This window comes from Amaranthus tricolor, chromosome 12 (genome assembly GCF_026212465.1).
Source record: "Amaranthus tricolor cultivar Red isolate AtriRed21 chromosome 12, ASM2621246v1, whole genome shotgun sequence".
Taxonomy (NCBI): Eukaryota; Viridiplantae; Streptophyta; class Magnoliopsida; order Caryophyllales; family Amaranthaceae; genus Amaranthus; species Amaranthus tricolor.
Window position 1 is genome coordinate 15,498,652 of NC_080058.1, and position 18,885 is coordinate 15,517,536.

General features: G+C 39.0%; 1 protein-coding gene across 1 annotated transcript in view; it reads right to left on the reverse strand.

Annotated features, from left to right (window-relative positions):
- Positions 1 to 18,494: 18,494 nt before the first annotated feature.
- Positions 18,495 to 18,885, reverse strand: part of LOC130828622 (uncharacterized) — a 12,415-nt gene continuing 12,024 nt past the window's right edge. Inside the window, exon 4 of the mRNA XM_057694586.1 lies at positions 18,495 to 18,722. Coding sequence (XP_057550569.1) covers positions 18,495 to 18,722 — 228 coding nt within the window. The remainder of the gene's footprint in view (positions 18,723 to 18,885) is intronic.

Sequence of the window (18,885 nt, forward strand, 5' to 3'; positions counted from 1 at the left end):
GAGACATAGGGGTGTCCTCTGGTTCCTTTGATGAAGACTTAGGTTTGTGAGTGTGAGAAGGTGGGTAGATAACTCGAAGAGGGACAGGTTGCTTCATTTTTGGTTTCATATTCTTGGTTTTCATTGAAGTTTTTAGAGAGAAAAGCAAAGGAAAATGACGAAGTGAAAGGGAAGTGGAAGGAATGACGGTTTAGGGTTGAGTGAAAGGGAAAGGGTAATGAAGATGAAATGAAAGATGGGACGAGAGGGAGTAATTATATTGGATGAAGTGACGTGTTGAGGCAGTTATCAAATCAAGACAATTGATTTTGAATTGTGAAAATGGAGTACGTTGAGATTCAACTCCTACTTAAAAGAACTGCTGGGAAAAAAATTGTTGTTTTTGTTTGTCTTTTTTTTTTTTTTTTTTTTTTTAAATTTTTACGTGTATTAAATTTTTAATTTTAAAAAGAAAAATGGTAATATTGTGCTACTACCGTCAGATCAAAATAATCATGCAATCATGAGAACATCCAAAGTATATACCTTTAAAAAATGCGTACCTGATCCTTTCGATAATTGATTTTTCAATCAAGATTATTGTGGTTGATTGATCATTTTCAATTTTCATTTTGTCTCTAGGAATCATATATGATACTTCCTTTAATGCAGCTTGATCATGCCAAGTTCCAATCTCATTTTCTCATGCTGTTCCCTTGGAAGCGGTTTGGTCATGATATCTGCTATTTGCTCGTTAGTGTTTACATGCTTAACAATGATATTTTTATTTTCAACATTATCCTTAAGAAAATGATGCCTAATATGGATGTGCTTTACTCGTGAGTGATGCACTGGATCTTTGGATATGCATATGGCACTGGTATTATCGCAATAAATAGGAACACATGCATACTTAATACCAAAGTCTCTTAGCTGCTGCTTTATCCATAACATTTGGGAACAGCAAGCTGCTGCTGCTACGTACTCAGCTTCAGCGGTTGATAATGCAACAGTGTTTTGTTTCTTGGAACTCCATGAAACTAAACATGAGCCAAGAAATTGTACCATACCTGACGTGCTTTTTCTATTAACAAGATCTCCTGCATAATCTGCATCACTAAAGCCTTTCAAATCAAAGACATCACTTTTAGGATAAAATAATGATAAATCATCTGTTCCCTTTAGATATCTCAAAATACGTTTCACTGCAGTTAGATGTGATTCTTTAGGGTTAGATTGAAATCTCGCACATAAACCAACACTAAATGAAATATCGGGTCTACTAGCAGTTAGATATAATAAAGATCCAATCATGCCTCTATACATAGTTTGGTCAATATTTGTTCCATTTGTATCTTCATCTAACCTTACATTAGTAGCCATGGGTGTATGGTTGGTTTTAGCGTTATTCAATCCATATTTCTTAAGAAGTTCTTTTATATATTTTTGTTGATGAATAAAGATACCATTAGCAGTTTGTTTGATTTGCAAACCAAGAAAGAAATTTAATTCTCCCATCATGCTCATTTCAAATTCAGTGCTCATAAGGTTAGCAAATTCTTTACATAGCAATTCATTTGTGGCACCAAAAATAATATCATCAACATATATTTGAACAACTAATATATTGGAACCTTTATTCTTAAAGAATAAGGTTTTATCAATTTTACCTCTTATAAAGTCATTTTGGATCAAAAACTTTGATAGTCTTTCATACCATTGCCTAGGAGCTTGTTTCAACCCATAAAGAGCTTTATCAAGCTTATAGACATGATCAAGACACGAGGTATTCTCAAAGCCAGGCGGTTGTTCAACAAAAACTTCTTCATCAAGAAAACCATTCAAGAAAGCACATTTCACATCCATTTGATATAATTTAAAGTTCATAAATGCAGCAAAAGAAATTAAAATTCTAATAGCTTCTAACCTTGCTACTGGAGCAAATGTCTCAGTATAATCAATACCTTCTTGTTGATTGTACCCTTTGACCACGAGCCTTGCTTTGTTTCTTACAATTATTCCATGCTCATCTAGTTTGTTCCGAAATACCCATTTCAAACCAATTACCTTCTTGTGTTTCGGTTTGGGTTCTAAATGCCATACTTTGTTCCTTTCAAATTCATTCAATTCATCTTGCATGGCTACAACCCATTCGGAATCCTTTAGAGCTTCTTCGTGATTTTTGGGTTCAAGTGATGATAGGAACGCAAAATGTGCACAAAAGTTTCTCATTTGAGATCTAGTTTGTGTTCCTTTATTTAAGTCACTTACAATCAAATCAAGAGGATGGTATTTTTGATATCTCCAAGGTTTTGGCATAAAATCTCTTGTGGGAACAGTAGCATGTTCTGGTTCATCAGCTTGATTAACATTCTGTTCAGCTACTGGATTGTTCTGCTCATCTGTGGGAACAGCTGGATTGGGAACAGTCTGCTGTTCCTGATGTTCTGGCAGTTCCTGAACTTGATCAGTACTTTCTGCTTCTGCTGGAACCGGCTGTTCACCAACTGTTTCTTGATCATGCACTTTCAATTCTTCATCATCTTCTTCTAGATTTGCAAGACCTATCTTAAAATTATTTGTATCATGTTCACTTGACAAAAAGTTAGTTTCATCGAATATTATGTGAACGGATTCTTCCACACCCATTGTTCTTTTGTTATAGACTCTATATGCCTTACTTTGAGATGAGTAGCCAAGAAATACTGCTTCATCACTTCTTTCATCAAATTTACCTATATTTCGTTTTCCATTAACATGTACAAAGCATTTGCATCCAAACACACGAAAATAGGCAATGTTTGGTTTAACACCTTTAAACAGTTCATAGGGTGTCTTAGAAGTGATTGGTCTTATCAATACTCTATTTAAAATATAACATGCAGTATTAACAGCCTCGGCCCAAAAATTTCTAGGTAAACCACTAGCAATCAACATAGTCCTAGCCATTTCTTCTAAAGTTCTATTTTTCCTTTCTACTACACCATTTTGTTGTGGTGTTCTAGGGGCGGAAAAATTGTGACTTATTCCATGTTCATTGCAATAACTCATAAAGCTTGAATTTTCAAATTCTTTACCATGATCTGACCTTATGTGAACAATTTGATTATTGGTAGATTTTTGTATTTTGTTAGCGAAAGAGACAAACTCATTAAAGGCTTCATCTTTACTAACTAAAAATAAAGTCCATGTAAATCTACTATAGTCATCAACAATAACAAACACATATCTCTTGCCACTACGGCTTTGTATTCTCATAGGTCCACACAAATCCATGTGTAATAATTCAAGCGTTTTTGAGGTGGTCACAACATTCTTTGGTTTAAAAGATGACCTTACTTGTTTTCCTTTGGCACAAGGATCACATATTTCATCCTTAAGGAATTTTATAGATGGTAGTCCTCTAACTAGGTCTTTAGATCTTAATGTATTAATCAATGAATAACTAGCATGACCTAGACGCTTATGCCAAAGAAGTGGGTCGTCTTCTATAACACTTAGACACGTTAGACTGTTTCTGGGAACAGTGTCCAGGTCCACCACATAAGTGTTCCCTTTTCTGATTCCCTCAAGAATGATGTCTCCTGTGTCGTTCCTAGAAATAATGCACTTTTCAGAAGTAAAGTTTACAGAGTTACCCTTATCACAAAATTGAGAAATGCTGAGTAAGTTGTGTTTCAAATTCTCGACTAAAAATACATTATCAATGGCGTGGGAACATGACCTTCCAACCTTTCCTTTGGCGATTATCTCACCCTTCATATTGTCACCGAAGGTTACTGTTCCCCCATCATAGGCTTCAAGTGAGAGAAATTTAGATTTGTCACCCGTCATATGCTTGGAACACCCACTGTCGAGATACCATGAGCTGTTCCCCCTCACTTGGACCTGTAAGATAATTAATTGTTAATTATAGGAACCCAGACTTTCTTGGGTTCCTTGTCGATCTTACATGAATCATATTTATCAATCTGAATGTTATCGACATAGTTTCTGTTGGAGACAGTATACTGTTCCCTTTTGGTGCACTGTTCCTTCAGATGGCCAGCTTTACCACAGAAGGTACAATACCTGTCTCTAGGAAGATCAACGTAAGCTTTCTTACTTTTGTTATTCTTAAAATAATTTAGGCCTTGTGATTTCTTACTTTTAGCATCTAGAATCCATTTGGGAGTTATTTTGATTTTCCCTTTTTCTCTTGAATTTAATTCAAGATTATTATTGTTGTTACGGTTGGATTCCGGATTCAACTCTAAATGTTGAAAATCATTGCACAAATCCTTAGTAGATGCATTTATCAATTCTTTATTTAAGCCTAATAATTTGTATTGTGATAGCTCAATATTAAGAATAACATTTTCTTTCTTAAGTCTCTCCATATTTTCCTTTAGGATTATATTTTGATCCAACAAACCGAAAAATCTGTTTTGGACATCATGTCTAAAGGTGTTTATGTATGAGACATGGTCTTTGCTTACTTTAAGTTCCTGTTCTAACTTGAGACACTTATCATTGCAATTTTCAAGTTTAGCTTGTGTCTCTTTTAACAACTCTTTTAATTCATTTTTACTTAGATTAAATGAATGGTCAGAAAATGAATTAGAAATATTTACCTGCTTCTCCTTGCCTTTATGCGTAGCCATGAGACATAGGTTAGCTGTCTCCTCTTCTTCGGGAACAATAGTTTCATTCTCACTTTCAGTTTCTCCCCATGCAGCAATCATGGCCCTACGAAAGTCAGTCTTGTTAAAATTCTCTTTGTTCAACGGTCTTCTTGAATCTCTTGTCTTTCCCTTGCCCTTTTCATTCTTCCATGTTGGGCAATCCTTGATGAAGTGCTCGGTACTTCCACATTTGTGGCATTCAAGATTTTTTGTTCTTCTTTCTTTGTTGTTTCTTTGATTTGCATACCTGCTGTTCCTGAAGAACTTCTTGAATTTTCGTACCAATAAAGCAGCCTCTTCCTCATCACATTCTGATTCGTCCTGTTCCCCCGCTGCCAGAGCCAGTCCCTTGTTCCTGGAACTGTCTGCTGTTCCCAAATGCAATTCATGCGTCATTAGGGAACCAGCCAGCTCCTCTAGATTGAACTTAGTAAAATCTTTGGACTCTTGTATAGCAGTAACCTTGGCCCTCCTGCGCTCATCTTGAGGAAGGCTCCTTAGAATCTTCCTTACTTGTTCATCAGTGGGAATTATTCTTCCAAGAGAGACAAGCTCATTTGTTATGTTGGTGAACCTAGTGAACATCTCTTGGATACTTTCTCTTGGCTCCATAACAAATCTCTCGTATTTAGACATTAACAAATCAATTTTGGACCGTTTTACTTCACTTGTTCCCTCATGGGTAACAGCAAGCAGGTCCCAAATTTGCTTAGCGGATTTGCACCCCATAATTCTATTATGCTCGTTTGGTCCAAGACCACAATGAAGTAATTTTATAGCAAGAGCATTTAATTCCATTTTCTGAAAATCTTCTTTTTCATATTCCGTTATTGGTTTGGGAACTACTTCATTGTTGGAGTTAGTAATGGTTACCTCAAAATCTCCGATTTCAATGACTCTCCACACTTGATAGTTCTCAGCCTTGATGAAGATTTCCATTCTATTTTTCCAGTATGTATAGAATTTTCCATCGAACATTGGCGGTCTTTGAGTTGAATATCCCTCTTCCATTCGCTCGTTCATAATTGACTTTTTTCGGGAACACCAGAATCTGCCCTCAGGGTTTCCTGATCTTCTGGGAACAGGGCTCTGATACCAATTGTTGATTCAATTAGGAACGGGAACAGCAACAAGAGGGGGGGTGAATTGTTGTTGTTGCAAGTTTAAGCGATTGTGCCCTGTTTTTGCGGAATTATTCAAAATAAATAAAGCTTAAACTAAGAGCAAAATAATAAGAGAGACACACGATTTTACGTGGAAACCTTTTGGGCCTAAACAAAAGGAAAAACCACGACCACTTGGGATTTTCAAAAACTCCACTATGTTTAAGGCAATTAGTTACAATCACAATAAACACCTTGCTTCACTCGAAGCGTAACACCTAGGCCGACTCCTCTTCTCTCTAATTGCTTTACTCCAAGCAACAACCTTAGCTTCTCTTCAAGCTAATCCTCTCTAGCTTCACTCAAAGCTATCTAATTTCCCCCTTAGACTCACCCGAGTCTAATTACATAAACACTCAAAAAACCCTTACAAAAAGGATTGAAATTCTCTAAGATAAATTAAAGAGTTGCACAAGTAAATATTATGAATTAATTGGCAATTTAAAAACACAAAATATTACTTGTAGAATTTCAAAAATCAAACGCAAAAATTATTTTTCTCTTAAAGCATGCGTTATTTTCATCTTCTGAAAAACCGAGCTAGTTAGCTTATTTATAATAAAATAAATTTCTAAAAATAGAAAAACAATCCAACCCATTATCCTTAGTCATGGATTAATGAATGATGCTGAATGAATCACAAAACGGTTAATACTTCAGCCTTTGAATAAATCAAACAAACGGTTAAGGAAATCAGTAACCGCTATTCACTGATAACCGCTGTTCCCTGATAACTGCTGTTCCTTAATAACCGCTGTTCCCCAAATTAATGGCTGGAACTTCATGCTATATTTAGAAAACGGTTTGATCACACGGTTATCTTTTGACAAAGTCCAAAACGGTTATCTTTTTGACCAATTCTTAGTAAATGGTTATTTTTACTATTTTTAGGAAAAGATTATTTTTATTATTTTTCAGAAAATCCAAAAATAATTAAAGCATAACTGCTGTTCCTACTTTTTAGTAGATCCAAGTTTATCTCCTAAAAATAAGGAATTAATCTTGAAACCACCACGTCAGGAATTTTAGAAATTCTTCTTGCCAATTAACTTTAATAAACTAATGCAACAAATTAATTTAAATACATTAACTAAAAAATAAAAGATAGAATTTATTAGCTAACGTAAATTGACTTCAGTTTGGGAACACTGCGCTGTCTCCAAATTCCAACTTGCTAGAACATCAAACCTGGGAACAGTAGACTTCCTGTCTCCATTTTACATCCCAAGTGATATACTCTTCTAACATCTCTTGAATCCTTTTGACACGTACATTCCCACGAACTAAGCCATAGGTACTATCAACGATCACAATTAATCGGATATCGACCTGCACACAATCTCTAAACATATATTTGCTTAAGTGTAGTCATCATCAAAACTCAAGAGGTCCAACAATAATAATAATAATAATAACGGCAATAATAATAATAATAATACTGCACCAGCCGATTTTTTCCCCACTACAGCACGCAAAGTTTTCATTACCGAGGCGGGGCGACGAACTAGCGACCAACAAGCTGGTCGCCAGGCTGAAAAGTCAAATTGTCTGGTCTTGTCATTACAGTCAGCGACCAACCAGCGACCACATTGCTCGTCGCCGTACTGAAAACTAAACCTATTTAATCTTGTCATTGGTGGTCGCCAACTTCAGATGAGTTGCCTTAATTCCTCATTTCCTACGACTCCATCCTCATTTTCCATACTTCTTCATTTCAATTCCTTATACTTCACCTTTAAATTTTCTTTTCCTCCATTAATCTCATTCTCTATTAATTTTATTTTCTCTCTTAATTCATTCTCATCATTTTGTGGTTACTACTCATCTTCAACTCTAAAAATCTCATCTTCTTATTAAAAGGTTAGTGTTTATTGTTTATTTTTTTTTAATTTTTTTAATGTTCTTGATGATTATGATGATAAATTATGTTTGAATGTTTTTTTTTTGTTTGATTTCGAGCTATGGAGTACATTGTCATCTTCAACATGTTTTTTCATGTTATTTCATGATGTTTATGTTGAATTATGTATGTTTTTTTTTTTATTTCGGATTATGGTATATTTTGAGCATGAATAATGTTATTATTTTGTTTCTTCATTTTTTGTATGTTTTTAACATTTTCGAATTATGGTATAACTTGAGCATGTTTAATGTTATTTTTATGCATTTTTCGAATTTCCGTCTTCTCAGCCTGCACAACCTGATTATGACGCCATTATACAACAAAGGTTTGCGGATTTAGAAGCCCGGCAAATGAAGTTCAATAATCAATTATGGGAAGCGATACGAAGAAGAAATGCTCAGACTGCCTATGAGACTCATCAAAGGCTGACTGAACAAATAACAAGAGAACGAGAACTATTTTTAAAATTCATTGAATCGCATTTCAATTTGTATCAACCCCCTCCTCCACCTCCTCCAAATGAATGTTTAAATATATGTAATTTTTGTGACTTTGTAAATAAACTTTAGTTTTATATATAATATTTTCAGCTCTTTTACTTTAATTTATTTGTTTTTATGCATAAATATTTTTTTTAATATTATAACTAATAAAAAATATATATAAATATAATATATATATATATATATATATATATATATATATATATATATATATATATATATATGTATATATATATATATATATATGTATATATATATATATATATATGTATATATATATATATATATATATATATATATATATATATATATATATATATATATATATATATATATATGTATATATGTATATATGTATATATATCTATATATATATATATATATATATATATATATATATATATATATATATATATATATATATATATATATATATATATATATATATATATATATATATATATATATATATATATATATATATATATATATATATATATATATATATATAAATTTACACGGCGACCAAAAAGCGTGAACATGTGGTCGCTAGCAGTAGGCGACGAAAAAGCTATCAGACAGTGGTCGCCAACTTGGTGACGAGCATATGGTCGCCACTTGGTCGCCGGAAATGGCGAGAGATACGGCAAGGCGATTCTTGTCGCCATGTCAGACACGTTTTTGGCGATGGTCACCTCGTTGCCCCGTGGTCGCCAACTTTTCCTTAATAAATGGTGAGGAAATGGCGTCCATTCTAGTGTTAGCGACGAACGAATAAGCGACCACCACATAGCCCGTCGCCCTCCCATCGCCAAGGCTACTTTTTGACCATTTAGCTATCAAATGGCGACGAATATGTGTGTCACCAATTCGATAGTTTTTTGTAGTGTATGTATGTATGTATGTATGTATTATTTCATTTTATCTTTTTACTTTTTTAAATAACTTTTTATTTTAATTTTAATTGTCTTTTTATTATTGTTTTTATTTTATTTTATTATTTCATTTATTATTTTGATTAATTTATATTTTTTTTTACTTTCTATTATTATTATTTTTTATTTTTTTATTCTTTATTATTATTTTTTTAATTTAAATTTATATTTTTATTTATTTATTTATTTACTTATTGATTATTGTTTCGATGATGAAACGATGAAGTGGAAAACACTTGGAATACTGTAAGTGGAAACGTTATCAGGAGCGGCGATTCGTGGAAGGAAGCGACCAGAATTCCTGCAAGACAACGCGTTAGCCTTGCCCGGGGGGTGATCTCCCGGAAAACCCCTCCGACGCTCAAGTTAGAACGGTGATGTGAGATTATTGAATAGACGATTGTAAACTGAATGCAAGAATTAAGATATCGAGGTTGATATTGCTTATATTTTGGTAGGCTAATGAAATGGAGTTTGAGTAAGGATACTAAGAGGATTATTTTTAGATGATCCCTTCCTTTCTGATATTGGCCTCTATTTATAGTGGTGAAGAAGAAAGTTATTTCTGAGAAGAGGTGGATTATCATGGGGGTAATGGGCAGTTATCAGCCTTGGAAGAAGGAGAACCATGCATTGTGGGATAGATGGGAAGTTGGGTCAATCTGGAGGTTACTTTCCTGGGAGAAGTTAGGGCATTTTGTGGGTCACTTGCTTATGGGCCATCTAAGGAGTTGGGAGAATTCAGGAAAAGCCCATTGACTAAAAGTCAAGGTCAATACAAAAGGTCAAAGGTTATTAAGGTAATATGACATTAATGATTTAAATAAATAAATAAATTAGATAAGTGATACCTTGACATTTAGCCCCACGCATGAAGGATGATTTGAAAAAGGGAGCCCCAACGACTTGAAATATCTTTCTTTGTGCGGAAACGGTAAGCGTCATTTGGCAGATCTTTAGACGGTTTCCGAAAATTGGGCTCATACGCTTCGAATCGACTGTTCACATGCCGAATTCTGAGTTGTAACGAAAAAGTTATGGCCTTTTCAAAATAACCGCATGAGATGCTCCAAGTTAAAGAAAAAATAAATAACGTCAATCGAGCCGCGGCTTGAGGCATGCTGCGGAATATCCCTATCCATCTATATCATTTAACAACAGAAATATAGTGGAGGCTTGATCCCGAGTTATGCTTCTTTAATGCCGCGGAAGCCCCAATACTTAGAATATTTTGGAACAAGATAGCCCCCAAGGGGGGTCCGACTTGTCTACCACACGGATGAAATCACCATGATTAATTTTTATTATTTTAATCTGAAGTCGCGGGACTTCAGGGACTTGGAATATTTTTTGAACGAGATCACCAGCAAAGTGGGTCCGACTTGTAGACCTCACGGACAAGATACTGGTTTTGTTGTTCTATCTTCCTTCTCGTTGTCGTGTTATAAGCCGTGGAATCTTGGGAAGGTATCATACCGCGGCATGAGTGAGTTGACTCGCCAGACAATGAGTCACGTGAGTTGATGACGCGGCTTGAGGTTTATACTTACATTCTTCACTGAGGGACTTAGAGGAGTCCGACTTATCAACGTGCCGGAAAGACAAAAATACTTGGAACCATTTTCCTCGTTCTAACATGCCCCTTGTTCTTCTAGGACGCGGAATGATCACATAGGTCCGTGTCTTCGATTATACGGAAAATAGGCGAATTTTCCCACTTGTAGAATTTTTGTACCATAACTGGGGGCACCAGGGAGTCCGACTTTTCGACCATACGGACATCCTTCATACTCGAATAATTTATGTTTATCTTGGGGTGTGATTAAGGGTCCGATCGACCCTACGTCTTCAGGAGAAAATTTAATAACTTAGAGAATTTGTTGACATTTTCTCCCACCTAGGGTGTTCAACTTATCGACTCCCCGGATATAATCAAGAGCTGGTACTTAGAAAAATTTTCCATATTTCCCCCTCATTGAGGGTCCGACTAGTCGACTTCATGGACATAGATAAGAACACTTAGACAAATCTTCGACGTTTGCCTCCTCATTGGGGGTCCAACTTGTCGACTTCCCGGTTTTAGTTTGGGATTCCACTTTTCGTTCAAGGGATGTTTAGGTTCGATGTTGAGCATTTATTGCTGCAATAAATAGGGTTGTTGGAATTGTTCGCTCTCACCTAACCTTCATTAACTCCCTTATTTCTTCAAATCGCTAGAAAGAGAAAGTAGAGAGAAACACTCTGATAACCTTCAACCCTCCTTCAAACCTCTGACAAATCTTTTGAAGATCTTCAAGGATTCTGACAAAACTTCATTAAATTTCTAACAAATCTTCAAAATTTCTTCAAGGTATTCAAATCATTCCTCAAATTCTTGAATTTCATCAAATTATTCTTCAAACTGTTCTTCAAATTGTTCTTCGTGTTGTTGAATGTTTAAAGTTTTGAATTAGTTCTATGAAATTAGCCATTATTCTTTACAATTTTTGCCTACTATTTTATGACTATCGTTAATATGGATGTCGCGGCTACTCATGAGATAATAGCTAATTTGGACATTAACTCTGCTAACCCGTCGGAAATTTCTTTGGTAGCATGTAGACGTTTTAATAAAGAGGGGTTGCTAATGAATGATTCGGACGATAGTAGTTCGGTGAGAATCACCCCTCATTATGAATCAATAAAGGCCGGGGATGAGTCATATGTATCCCCTGTATACCCTCCGGAGATAATGAAAACTGCTCCTTGGGAAGTGAGCGTTGCTTTCTTCCCCAATTACTTGCCGCGAATAATCCTGACCTGGAAGGGTTATTGTATGTAGATATGGAAAACATCGAAGGATCATCCGAGTCCTCAGGAAGGGAGAGCGCAGCGCCGGTTCCTCCTCCATTTTACATCCCAAGCGGCGGGCCCCTTAACTACTTCATAGATTTACAAACCAAAAGAGATTTAGACAAGCGTCGGGAAGCCATCTCTCAAAAATAGGGTTTGAAAGATGATATCAACATTATTACCCCGGGGAATTATGACACCGTTAGGTTTCCTCCCCCACACTATATAGCAGTATACTTTCCTTCTTTCGAATTAGGACTTAGGTTTCCTCTTCATCCATTTTTTTGGGAAATATTAGATTTTTTGAATGTTTCAGTGCCCGAATTAGTACCAACACTTACCGCCTTTAGATATATATATCTAGAGCCCGCTTATGTAATTCTCAATCATACGGCTGTGGCTGGATAACATTCACACACCGTCTTGGGTTGATGATAGTCCACGACCTTCCTGATAACCAAAAGGGATACAGGACGAAGTTTACTTATTTATACAATTCAGGGGGTTGGAACATTAAAACCTCCTTTGACATCAAACCCAACCTTTCGGGTTTCAATAACGAGATCCCGCAATGTTCTTTCAATGATGCGGTGATCATAGAGTATGCAAAGATGCACGTTCAATTGGGGAGGAAACCCATGAACGTCCAACTCAACGGGTCGATCTGAGTTGGAGAATGAGAACCTTCTCTCGGCGTTCGGCATCAGCTTGGCTATCGATTGGAGTAAGGATTGTCGGCCCCTTCCCTCTTTATCAAAGGTTTACTATTTTCTAACTCATGATTTTTCAGGGATAGCCAAGGAGAACCTGAGAGCAAAAGATCCAGAACTGATGAAGAAGTTTAGTGTTATGCGATTTGCTTAGGGGGCCAGTCAACGGGCCGTGGAAAAACCTCTACCTCTTTCTCCAAAGGTATAAATTCATATATTTTTTGAACTATGAGGGATTTCTTCTAACTTTTTCTCTTGTAGGACTCGGCAACGGTGGAGAAAAGGCTGGACGAGGTGCCCTGCGAAGAGGAGGCTCTCCGGCTCCTCGAGGAGAGGAAAAGAGTTCATATTCCCGATGACTCTCAGAGGGTAATCCCTTCTAAGAAGAGGGAAACGAAGAAGAAAGAGAGGAAGTGGAAGAGAGTCTCTTCCTCCCACGAGGAGAGTGCCTCGAAGAACGCCTCGGCGGGAACAATAATGATAGTCTTACCTCTGCAAATGAGGTCGGCGGAGGAGGAGGTGGCTTATCCTCAGGATGAGGCGTCCCCGGTTTTGAGCCGGAGTAAAGAAAAGGTGGGGGAATCAGCCGCGGCCCCTGAGGCGAAGGTGGAGGAGGTGTATCGTCGTCGGGAGGTTATACCTTTCCGACACGAGACCCCTTTCACTGACTTGGGGCATAAGGGTATGATAACCCGATTCAACAGGGCGACATCCCACTTGATCAGCAAAGTGGATGTTGACCTTTTGGAGTCCCTATCCTCCACCGATAGAGTGCGTCAACTCCAAGTTTCCGCGGCTGAGGTAACGTCCTTCTACTTTTATCTTTTTAAGTTAGCTATGCTTGGATTTTAACTTGTTCTTTTTGCAGGCTTTTCTGAGGTTGTCCTTTGAGCTCAACCTCAGCCGCCAAAGTGCCGCGGACAGGGAGACGCTGGCCGTCCTGTCCTCCCGCTGCAATGAGCAGGACGAGGAGCTCCAGAAGCTCCGAGAAGAACTGCCGGGCTTAAAAGATAAACTGGCTAAATGCTCTGAGCTGAAAAGAGCGTTTAGTCAGAACTGAACAGTGGCGGGAGAGGGCGAGAAAACAGCTGGAGGAGACCATTTGGAGTTTGGACGCAGCTTCTAACAAGTCGGCAACCCTCGGCCATGAAGTCGGTCACCTGATGGACGTTCATGCTAAGCTGGTTCATCAAAACCAGTGTCTGATGTAACAGGTGTCAGCTGATTTGGCCAAGTTCAAGACTTAGCTATCCGCGGCTAAGGTGTATAAACTTAGCTTGGAAAGACAAGCCCGAATAGCTAGGGATTGGCTGACTTCGGACGAGCCGGAGGCGTCAAGTTTCTTGGGAGATCTGACGGCAGAGATGGTGGGTGCTGGTTCCACGATTAGTGAAGAGAAGTACCGTCTGGCTGCCACGTAGTTAGGTGTCGACTTCGATTCTCTCCAACAGAAGGCAAATCAAAAGGGAGACGAAGCTCTGGCTAACCTAGCTCCGATTTTGGAGCGGGAGTCGGCGGTACTGGTGTCCCTAATTGGGATGTGGAAAAAGCGAGGGCTTGGTCGGAGAGAGTCGATATTGCGGCTGAAAAGGAGGCACTATGCCTTGAACTAGATAAGTTAACTCTCTCTCCTCCTTCGGCCTCGGACACCCCCGAGAACTTGGCGCTTTTCCAGCTGGAGAGTTTATGCTTAGATCTGTCGAATCTGCTTATTGACGAAGGAAGAAACCTCCAAGGCTTGTCCAAGGAGCTGTCCGAGATTGAAGTGGAGCCGTTCAACGTTGAAGATTTTGTAAGCTTCACTCCAAGTCTTGAAGAGAGGATGGCCGGGTCTCCTTAGCTGCCGGCTCAAGATCCAGAGGGGGACATTGATGCCTTTTTAAATGATGTTTAATTTTGTTTTGAAGTTGTAATCTAAACTTGACATTTTTTTGACCAAACTTTGTATTTTGAATTTAATTATATGTATATATTTTTTGAACGATGCTTCTAAGATATTTTGCTATGAATGTTCGGAGTATTTCCGGTCCTATCTCTCAGGCCGCGGCTTCTTTCGACCAAAAATGGGGACTGATGCGGTCGAAAATTTACTTAAAATAATTTCGATCTTGGGATCCCATTCTAAGGGTCCGACTTGTCGATGTCACTGCCGGGCGAAATTGAAAATTTACTTAGAATAATTTTGACGTTGGGACCCCATTCTAGGGGTCCGACTTATGGATGTCATTGATACTTACCTGATTAATAGATAACATTGATTTTAACTTAAATCAACTTTGATTTTTGGACCCCAGTCTAGGGGTCCGACTTGTTGATGTTACTGTTGGGCGAGATTTTTACTTAACAATTTTGATATTTGGACCCCTCTCTTTGGGTCCGACTTGTGGATGTCACTGATTCGTGCTGACTTAGAATAAATTTGATTATGGGACCCCTCTTAAGGGGTCCGACTTATGGAAATTATTGAATTTAATAAGATTTGCAATATTAATAGAGGAAGTAGAATATAACTGAATACTTGTAAATGTTGGAGCTGGATAATTCTGAAAAAATGAAACCTTTGATATATTGAAAAATGTAATGTGAATGACCACGCGACTATGCCGCGGGATGAAACTAATGATTGTGATGAAACTAATGATCATTGACTGGCCTCTTGCGAATCTCATTAAATGAAGTACTTCTTCAAGTGATCTCCATTCCATGGGCGGGGTAGTTACTTCCCTTTCATGTCTTCCAGTTCGAATGTCCCGGGTTTGATGACGCGGATAATTTTGAACGGGCCATCCCAGTTGACCCCTAGTTTTCCTTTATCTACGATTTTCCCCGTGGCCTCAACTTTTCGTAGGACGAAGTCGCCAACTTGAATGTGTTTAACTTTGACTAGTCGGTTGAAGCTGCGAATCATCTTCTGTTTATGGGCCATGGACCTTAACAATGCATTCCCCCGTGTTTCTGGAAGCAGATCTAAGTTTGCCCTTTTTCCTTGTTCATTCTCGCTGTGTGAGTAGTAGGTAACCCTTGTGGAGGGTATGCCTATCTCTACTGGAAGCACGGCTTAGGACCCATATACCAAGGAAAATAGGGTATGTCTTGTTGCCTCCTTGAAGGTTGTTCGGCTTGCCCATAGGATGCCGGGTAATTCTTCATTCCAAGTACCTTTAACCCCTTCTATTTTCTTTTTGATGCCGTTAAAAATCTCCTTGTTTGCTGATTCAACTTGGCCATTGGTTTGCGGTCAAGATACTGAACTGAATCGGATTTGAATGTCGAACCTGTCGCAGTATTCTATTGTGTTGTTACTGACAAATTGTCTCCCATTGTCGGTAATGATTACACGAGGAATACCGTATCTCGTGATGATATTTCGCCATATGAATTGACAGACTTGTTTGTCTGTGATTGAGCTAAGGGCCTCTGCTTCAACGTACTTGGTGAAATAATCAATAGCCACAATAATGAATTTGCGTTGCCCCTTTGCCGGTGGGAAGGGGCCAAGGAGATCTATACCCCACTTATCAAAAGGCAGGACGGCTTGCATGGTGGACAAGTAGTTAGAGGGCTTCCTTCCTAACTTTGAGTGGTACTGGCATTCGAGACATCGTCTGATAAGTGCTTCCGCGTCACTCCTGAGCGAGGGCCAATAATATCCGCTTCTGAGGACTTTGCCAATGACAGTTCGTACTCCCTGATGTATGCCGCATCCGCCTTCGTGTATTTCGCGAAGGATGTAGTTTCCTTCTTCAGGAGAAACACATTTTTAAAGGGGATGGGTATATGATTTTTTATAGAGTGTGCCTTCGTGGAGCTCGAACCATCTGGCCTTCTTTCGAAGCACTTTTGCCTGATTCTCATCTTGGGGGAGCGTCTGATTTTGCAAATATTTGATGTATGGCTCCATCCACATTTTCGATCTATCAATGTTGTTAACCATAAGGTTGATACTAGGGTTGGGAAGTACTTCCCAGATAATTTCGCGAGCCGCGGATGTTTCGGCTGAGCTGGCGAGTTTTGCCAGGGAATCGGCCTGTGCGTTTTGAGATCTTGGGATGTGGATCAATGTGAATTTGTCAAATTTCTTGACAACTTCTCTTACTTGTTGCAAGTACATCTTCATGCTATCATCTTTGGCTTCGAATTCCCCATTCACTTGTCCGACTATTAGCTGGGAGTCAGAGAAAGTGGATAATACTTTAGCCCCTGCCTCATAGCAGATTTTGAGCCCCATGAGTAATGCTTCGTATTCTGCCTCATTGTTAGAGGCCGCGAACTCGAATCTGACCGCTCTTTCCATACGGACCCCGGCAGAAGACAAGATCAACAGCCCAGCTCCGCTTGCTGGTTGTGTTTAGGATCCATCTACATACAACTTCCATTCTTGATTAGGTTCAGGATAATGGGGGATAGTGCTTTCGGCAATGAAGTCAGCCAGGGCTTGGGCTTTGATTGCTGTTCGCGGTTCATATTCAATGCCGAAATCTGCAAGTTGATTAGCCCAATCAGTGATGCGGCTCGATTTGTTTTTTCCCTCTAGAAACTTCTTCAACGGTTGGCTAGTCCTGACGATGATCTGGTGGGATTGGAAGTATGGTTTCAATTTCCTGCTCGCCATCATGATTGCAAATAAGACCTTCTCTACTTCGCTGTAGTTCCCCTCGGATCCTCGAAAGGCGTGACTTACATAATATACGGGGAATTGCTTCTTTTCTCTTTCGGCGATTAATACTCCTGATAATGAGTATTCGGAGACCGAGACATATAAGACTAGGTTTTCCCCGTTGAATGGCGAAACTAGTTTTTGCAAAAAGGACAAGTGCTCTTTAAACTGCTGGAAGGATTCTTCGGCTTCTCTCGTCCATTCGAACTTGCTTTGTTTGAGGGTTTTGAAGAAAGGCGAGCATTTATCTGCGGACTTTGATAGAAATCTCCCTAAGGCAGCTACGCATCCTGTTAGCTTTTGGACTTCTTTTACGGATCTTGGGGACTTCATGTCTTGGATTGCCTGTATCTTGTCGGGATTGGCTTCTATTCCCCTCTCGTCAACGAGGAAGCCAAGGCACTTCCCTCCGGTGACTCCAAACACGCACTTTTCAGGATTGAGTCGCATTTGGTGTTTTTGGAGGGTTATGAACGTTTTGCGTAACTCCGCGGCATGCTGAGATGCCTGCTTGCTCTTTGTGATCATGTCATCCACGTATACTTCTAAATTTCGTCCAATCTGAGATTGGAAGACCTTTTTGACCATTCTCTGATAAGTTGCCCCAGCATTCTTTAGCCCAAAGAGCATGACTTTGTAGCAGTATATTCTAGCATTTGTAATGAATGCCGTATGCGGCTGGTCTTCAAGGGCTAACGGGATTTGATGATAACCAGCGTTAGCATCCATGAAACTTAGTAGGCCGTGACTTGCCGTGGAATCCTCCACGATCTATCTTTGGGAGAGGATAATCGTCCTTGGGGCATGCCTTGTTTAGATCTGTGCAATCAACACACATCCTCCACTTTCCATTTGGCTTCTTAACGAGAACAACGTTGGAGAGCCAATCGGAATATTTGCATTCTCTGATGAATCCGGCTTTTAGCAATTTCTCCACTTCTTCTCGGGCGGCCTCTATCCGCTCTTTCCCTTGATGTCGCAGCTTTTGCTTCACGGTTTTGTAGCTTGGTTTTATGACGAGTTTGTGGCACATGACACTTGTAGGGATGCCAGGCATTTCTTCCGTGGAAAAAGCAAAGACGTCGCGGAACTCGGCGAGGGTGGCCATGATATCCTGTTTGACTGGGCCAGGAAGATCTTTCCCTATCTTAATGCGTTTTCCTCCGAAAATATCTACCTCCTCGTATCGCTCTATGGGAATGAGGCCTTTCGTGCGTGTTAGGGTTCTCTAGATACACGCTCATCACAGTCGGGGAATCTTCTTCCCTTTCCCTTTCGGAGGGGGTGATGGAAGGTCCTCCTTTTAAGGTGTTGATGAGGCATTGGCGTGCCGTCATCTGATCCCCTTTGAGGATACCCACTTTTCCATCGTCCCGCTCAAATTGTTGCAGGAGTTGATGAGGGAAGATTGCGGCTTTGATCTTGTTGATGAGTGGAAGCCCCATGATGGCGTTGTAGGGGAATGTGAGATCCACCACCGTGAATTGTATGGGCACGGTTCTGCTTTCATTTCTTTCCCCTACCCGCACGGGGAGAATG